Genomic DNA, 7,200 nt, shown 5'->3' on the forward strand with positions numbered 1-7,200 from the left:
AAAATCGTGAAGCATCTGGAAAGCAACTAATGGGGGAAAAAAAATAATATGGCGACCTCCATGATTTGACTGTTAACATTTTTTTCTCTTCTCCGTCTCCAATTATTCTCTCGTGTATTCTTTCCTGTAATTACGCTCTCGAGTCAGTGCTCCCTTGCAAATTTTTTGGGTTATTATTCACTTTACGAGTCAAAATTTGCATGTTCCAGTACAAACTAGTATTGACTATTTGTTATTATACACACCTACTATTTTCATTTAACGTTTTGAAAGAGCCAAATGACGTTAGCAAAACAACAATGGGCATGGAAAGATAGAATTGAAAAGTAAACAAAAATATAAACAACAGCGCAAAGAAGAAAACAGAATAATTATTATACAAAGCAAACACAAAGAATACGTTCATTGGCAAATGTGAAGTGTGGAAGTGGACGGGTCGGATGGAATTGTCAAGAATCACTACGGAAGTCGAGCAAGTGGATAAGTGAAAAAATAATTTGACAATTTGTGGTGCTGAGAAACAAATTTATACAAATGTGTACATAAAACTTCAAAATAAATTGCAAAGGTGTTTAATAGACGACCATAGATCTCGGATATTAAGGAAAATGAGATTTTAAGGTACGTTCGAAGAGCTTCTAAATTTTTCGAACTGTGAGGTTTATATGCAAATATGAAAAATAATAGGAAATTTGCCCATTATTCTTTGACGGTCATAGGCGTCTTCTTGGCATTAATATATACATATATCTGTGTTCGTACGGAATAGCACCTTATGTCGAAAAGCTGGCTTTAGTATAATGCAGCATACGATTGCGAACGACTCGCTGGTGCCGAGCCGTTGAAGAACTTTTGGCAAATAAACGTAAAAATAGTTCCGATATTAGCAAGTCAATATTCCTATTAAGTCTCTTCAAAAAATTCCTTATCGATTAAAGAATAAAAGGAATGCAGCATTATACTAAAGCCAGCCTTTCGTCATAAGGTACTATTCTATACGAACATGCATCCATATGTATGTACATATTGAGTACGTCTATTTGCACCAAATTTCAATTTTGTAAATACATATAACCCATGAGGAATTTTGCATTTTTTTGCTTAGAGTGAAAAGTTGCTAAATCCTTTTTTTGAGAAAACTCATCTTTTAATACACACAGGAGGCAAGAGACAACAAAAATCCGTAATTTCCAAAAGAATTAAGGTTTCATATCTTCCCGTTTATATTCAAATATGTAAAAGCAAATACCAGAAGAAAATGGATAGGTACATATAAATACATATATATGTATATGTATGTAAGTTTTTTTCCTACTGTAAAATTTTTAAATGTGGATTTAGAAAGTTTTCACTCTAAGCTAGCGATACGTATATGAGTAATAACATATATACATATATTGAGATATTCAAAGTTAGTAAATCTTTTGTTCCATAGATATATGTAGATGTACAGATGCATTCAGACGTAGGTAGCCTGTCATTTAAATACGCCAAAAGTTAATTATAATTAACCTAGAACGGTTTACAATATTATAGACGCTATTTTGTCGTTTCTCGCATTTGTATGTATGTTTGTGCACCTAGTTCATCCGCCCGGGTATCCTATAAGCGAAACAACTTTTTTTGATTTGCATACCATAGGCTTGGAGTGAAAATGTGCCAGTTTTTTCAAATTTCTAGGGAAGAATAAAAAGCTCCGTAACACAATTTCTTCGCGTATTTTGAAAAACTTAAAACAAGGCAACTTTTTTTGCGTAACAGATAAAATTCCCCGTTTTTGTATTTTGAATTTATTGGATTTTCTTGCTTTCCTTTGACTTAGCAAATTTACGTTTTTCTGAATAGAAACGGGCAGATTTAAAAACAAGTTATGCATAAGAATATGTATAAACTTTGCCTGATATTGATTATTTCATTTGTATTTAAATGTATGGTGGCCAAACTATTATTTTATGCCTATGAGAGTTGCAACAAGGGGAAGCTATATGTTATATTAATTTACCTTCATACAAACATAAATATGTACATACATATGTATGTACAACACATGCAATTCATTACATATTGTACATACATATATGCATATATTTTACCTCTACTGACCAATGCCAATGCCAATTGTTGCCCAGGCAAACCGTTTTCAAAGTGATTAGAATTGTTTGTTTTAATTTTATAGTTGGATTTGGTGCCCTGGCTGCTTATGCCATGCCTGTATGCACATAGTATGTATGTATATAGCTGTGTTCATATAGAATAATAGCTCATGTCGAAAGGCTGGCTTTAGTATAATGCTGCATTCGCTGCACACAAATGCGAATGACTTACTGGCGCCGAGCCGTTGAAGAAATGTTGGTAAATAAAAGTGCAAGATATAGTTCCGATACCATCAAGTCAATATACTCATTAAGTCCCATAAAAAATTCCTTGTCGTTTAAAGAATAAAGGGAATGTCGCTTTATAGTAAAGCCAGCCTTTCAACGTAAGCTACTATTCCGTATGAATACAGGTGTATGTATGCCCAGTTGAAAAAAATAATAAGGAGTAAAAGCATTTACGGAGACCCTTCTCTTCTGTAATACCTTATGAAGGGAAAGCCTTGACAAAATAGCTTCTGGGTGTACATACATACATATACATATGAATGTACCTATTTCTGTATGTACATACATATGTAGATAGATAGATAGATATTAAAATGCGATGTGCACTGCGACCTGGTGATCTATATTGTTCATGCATGTATGTACCTATAAGGAATGTCAAAATATGCGGAAATTGTGATATTTTCGGTATTTCGGGTTATTTTTTAAGTAAACCCGGTATCCCGGTATTTATCCCGAGATTCACAGTGAAACATAACTTTTATGAATATGACTACAAATTTATAACTGAAAGCATTTAAACATACCATGAAATAAAACTTTAAAAGTTACGCCAAAATGTTTGTAAAATTCACCTTTTTATTAATAAGTAATACATTTTTAAAATTGTATTTAAAAAACCATGTGATTGAAGAACGCATACATCACAAATAACAAATGTAAATACCAGGTACTTTTGAAAGTAATGATTAATAAAAAAGCCTTAAACAAATTTTTCCAAAAACAAATTCTCCAAAAATGTTTATTCTATATTCTCCATAAAGAAATGGCGAGTGGCGAATTTTTTGCCATTTTTTTCGCAATTTACTCGAAATTTTGAGGGCGTACGATTCAAACGGGCTGAAAATTCGGATTCAACGGGTCGAAATATCTGTTATTACTGTTGGTCCTTGTAATAAGAATTGATGTAGTACTTAAATATCACTTATTAATTTGTTGTGAGTAATGTCCTATGTAAAGTAAACACTTCAAATTCCCTTCGGAATGGTTTTTACATTTCACATACGCACTTTTTTTTTACTTTATTGACTTATTTAATCGTGACGTTGCTCCGAGCCGCCAAAATGCGGCAGTTTTCCTCTAATTTTCAAATATGTACATAACAATTCTCAATTTACCTCAGTGACATCGTTTGCTCTTGTATTCAACAGATTCTGCACCTCCTGCTTTACGTGGATGGACCATAGTTAAAACCCTAGGCACGCTTACTACATTGAATCTGTAAAGAATGTCGCGCGATCGTTTAAACAAGGAGAGCGTGTTCAGAAGTGTATTTAACCAAAGTTTGCACTCACCGCGATCTGTGACACTCAACTACATAGCCAGCACTAAAGGTAAAACTTACACAAAAACGTTTTTAATAACTATTCTCTCATACATATTCATACCATTCTTACAGATTCACTTGATTATGTGCAACGCCTGGGATTGATGAGTCGCTTGCATGTGCATTCTGGTTGTGTAAATACTGTGTGCTGGAATAATACAGGCGAGTTCTTGTTATCGGGAAGTGACGATCAGTGTGTAGCCATAACGAACCCGCATAATCAAGAAGTGTTGCTGAAGTATAAAACTGCACATCGAGCGAATATTTTTAGTGCGCGATTTATGCCACGAACGGATGGTCATTCGATTGTTTCTTGTTCCGGCGATGGCATTGTATTGCATACTGAGTTATTGGCACCATATATCCGCCGACAGAAAACAACTCCAAGTAACAATATCAACAGTGCAATCACTTCCACTAGGAATGTAGATCCGATGCTACCTATCTATGAGCATAACGAGAATGAGGCTAAATTGAGCTTTTTTAATTGCCATAAAAGTGGTACAACATACGAGGTATTGACCATACCTTCGGAACCGCGATCGTTCATGAGCTGTGGAGAGGACGGTACAGTACGACTATTTGATTTGCGGCAAACATCGAGCTGTCATAAGACTTGTTGTAAGGATAACATACTTATATTTAGTCCGTCGGCAGTGAATGCCATGGATCTCTCGCCTATCAGCAACTACTATGTGGCTGTGGGTAGTTCCGATGCAATTGTGCGTGTCTATGATCGTCGTTATTTGTCGGTGATCGATTTTAGCGACAGTTCCATACCCACTACTGAGAGGCATACGCGGCCAATTAAAGCCTACCCTATTCCGATGACTACGAATCGACAATATCGCATCACTTGCGTTAAATATAGCCCGGAAGAGTCTGAACTGCTTGTGAGCTACTCTTCGGAGTATTTGTATCTGTTTGACCTACGTCGAGATGGCGTTGACGTAAGCACGCTATACGAGAAGGGTTGCGCGACCGATGCGAGTAGTTCATCACCTCCGCCTGCATTAACAGCCGAACAAGTGACGAGGAGATTGCGTTTGCGTGGCGATTGGTCCGACACTGGACCGGATGCGCGGCCGGAAAACTATCCACGGGGGCGTGTCGAGATAGGACAGGTGCGCCCACAGTTACAAGCAAACATTATGAGTCGCATGACAGAAGTTATCTCTCGCATGCTAAATGATCCACGAACGCGCATGGGCTTATCAGGCCAAGCCCAAGAGCTGAACCGTGAGAATCAAGCATCACTTTTAGCTGCAGTGGCGAGAGAGACAGCGGAAGGTAAACGGTGATAAAATGCTATAATTCTTTAAGTGCAGTATATGTACATATTTTTGTTTATTCCATAGACTCAACCCCGTCAACATCTGGTGCCTATTGGCGAAGAGTTGCCAGTCGTTTGCACACCTCACGCACGATAACCGTCAACGCTCCACAATCTGATGTTATTCCGACTCAAACTGTGAGTGCATCTAATGTAGCCGCTGACAGCAATATGGCGGTAGATGAAAATACTACTGGAGCACCCTCAGAATCGACGGGAACGCTTACTGCTGATACTGCTGATACTGCTAACGATAGCAGTGAAAGCCCACAAAGTATTCAGTTTCGTGACGATGAAGCCGATACTCTGAATGAAGAGCTTGCAGAACTAGATATGCAAGCTAAGGAAGTTGTTTTCGACTATCTGCGTATGAAATATATTGGGCATAGAAATGCGCGCACGATGATCAAGGAGGCTAACTTTTGGGGTCACAATTATGTGATGTCGGGGTCCGATTGTGGGCACATTTTCACATGGGACCGTCGTACTGGAAAACTTGTAATGCTAATGCAAGGTGATCAACATGTCGTAAACTGTTTACAACCCCATCCTGAGCTACCTTATTTAGCCAGCTCAGGGATTGACTATGATGTTAAAATATGGGCGCCCATTTTGGAGCATGCCAACTTTGACGAAGAGGTGGCTGAAGATGTAAGTAAACACACAATTACGAATATTTTGAAAATCGAAAATACATGACATACGCTAATGCAAAATTGTTCGGTATTTAGCTCATGAAACGCAATGCAATAATGCTTGAGCAAACTAAGGATACCATCACTGTACCAGCGGCGTTCATGATTCGACTACTGGCATGCATTCACTCGTTGCGGAACCGTGAACGTATTCTTAATCCCGAAGAGAGCAATAATACCCCCCAGCAACCTGGGAACGCAGGCAATGAGCCAGATATTTCGATGTCGAATGAAGCTGGTGGTGTAGACTTAGAGGCTACGAATACAAATGATATTGAAGAAAGGAATAGTTCTGAATAACAAAAATAAAAAGCAAATAGGTAAATGAATGTATTAACATATGCACACGCGTGTCGATTATATATTAGCGGAAGTCCGAATTGATTTCATGATTTACAATATTCATTGTGTGATTTTTACATGGATAAAAACTTAGACTTTCATATTTAAATTACAAACAAAATAAAAAAGGCAGTTAATCTCATCTAATTAAATGAATGTGATAATGTTTTTGTCGTATAATTCTGTTGAGTTTTACTTTGCTTTTGTTCAACCTTTTATGTGTTTGTAAAAACAAGCAATCGTTGTCCTTATGTAATAGAATTTTGTTTCACTTTATGAAGTTTTCTTCACTTCAATTCGAAACTTTAAACTGCTAACATCAAATAAAACTTTTCCCATTGGTTATATTATATTGGAATTCTTCAATTCCGAGGAGCTGAATTTGACGATTGGCAGTTCCGAGTCAAAATTCATCTGGATTCACTTAATTTGGGGGAGGTTTTAACGGGCGATCCACCATTTGGAGAGGAGGCTAAAGCTGAATTCCTTAGAAAGGATAAAAAAGCCATGGAGCACCTGGTTGCGTTTGTCTACTATGATTGTCTGAGTTATATCAGGGAAAAGAAATCAGCAAAAGCAATGTGAAGATGTCTCCATGAATCGTTTGCAAAGAAGTCAGCTCTTGGTACGTAAGCAGCTCACAACGCTACGTATGCGAGAGGATGAGTCGGTGACTCCGCTTGAAGGATTGGTTCGAAATCTCAAAATATCTGGAGCTGTGATGGAAGAAAACGATGTTTTAGCTAAATTGTTTCTTACCTTACCCGGAGAAATTTGACCCTCTTGTTACTGCTCTTCAAAATCTAGATGGTAAACTAGATTATAATATTGCGAAGGTACGTGTAATCGCAGAAGAGACAAAACTAAATGACAGGGGTATTGGAGAATGCCGTGTAAAGACTGCGTTTTATAATCAAAAGAATTTCAAGAGAAATATAAAGTTCAAAGGAAAATGCCATCGCTGTCAGAAGTTCGGACACAAAGCCAAAGATTGTCGACAGGGAAAAGCCCAGTCTGCAGATTCAAAAGGCAGAAGGGGTAGACAAAATGTTTGCTTTATGGTTGAAAATGGTTTCAAAAAGAAACACGAATCAATGCTAATTTATAGGTTAGATTCTGGGG

General features: G+C 37.2%; 1 protein-coding gene across 1 annotated transcript; it reads left to right on the plus strand.

Moving 5' to 3' along the window:
* The first annotated feature begins 259 nt into the window (after positions 1 to 259).
* LOC108380724 (DDB1- and CUL4-associated factor 6-like) lies at positions 260 to 6,231 on the plus strand. Its single transcript, XM_017637119.1, has 5 exons — positions 260 to 621; positions 3,533 to 3,715; positions 3,781 to 4,998; positions 5,067 to 5,692; positions 5,773 to 6,231. The coding sequence occupies exons 2-5, from the start codon at positions 3,610 to 3,612 to the stop codon at positions 6,034 to 6,036; spliced, it is 2,214 nt and encodes a 737-aa protein (XP_017492608.1). The 5' UTR covers positions 260 to 621; positions 3,533 to 3,609; the 3' UTR covers positions 6,037 to 6,231.
* The last annotated feature ends 969 nt before the right edge of the window (positions 6,232 to 7,200 follow it).

Source organism: Rhagoletis zephyria, unplaced genomic scaffold (assembly GCF_001687245.7).
Source record: "Rhagoletis zephyria isolate East Lansing unplaced genomic scaffold, Rhagoletis_zephyria_1.1 Rzeph_scaffold_20175, whole genome shotgun sequence".
Classification (NCBI taxonomy): domain Eukaryota; kingdom Metazoa; phylum Arthropoda; class Insecta; order Diptera; family Tephritidae; genus Rhagoletis; species Rhagoletis zephyria.

Coding starts and splice junctions, on each gene's coding strand:
- LOC108380724 (XM_017637119.1), top strand. CDS start 3,610: ATGTCGCGCGATCGTTTAAACAAGGAGAGCGTGTTCAGAAGTGTATTT. Junction 4,999..5,066: donor GGCGAGAGAGACAGCGGAAG/GTAAACGGTGAT, acceptor TTTATTCCATAG/ACTCAACCCCGTCAACATCT. Junction 5,693..5,772: donor ACGAAGAGGTGGCTGAAGAT/GTAAGTAAACAC, acceptor TTCGGTATTTAG/CTCATGAAACGCAATGCAAT.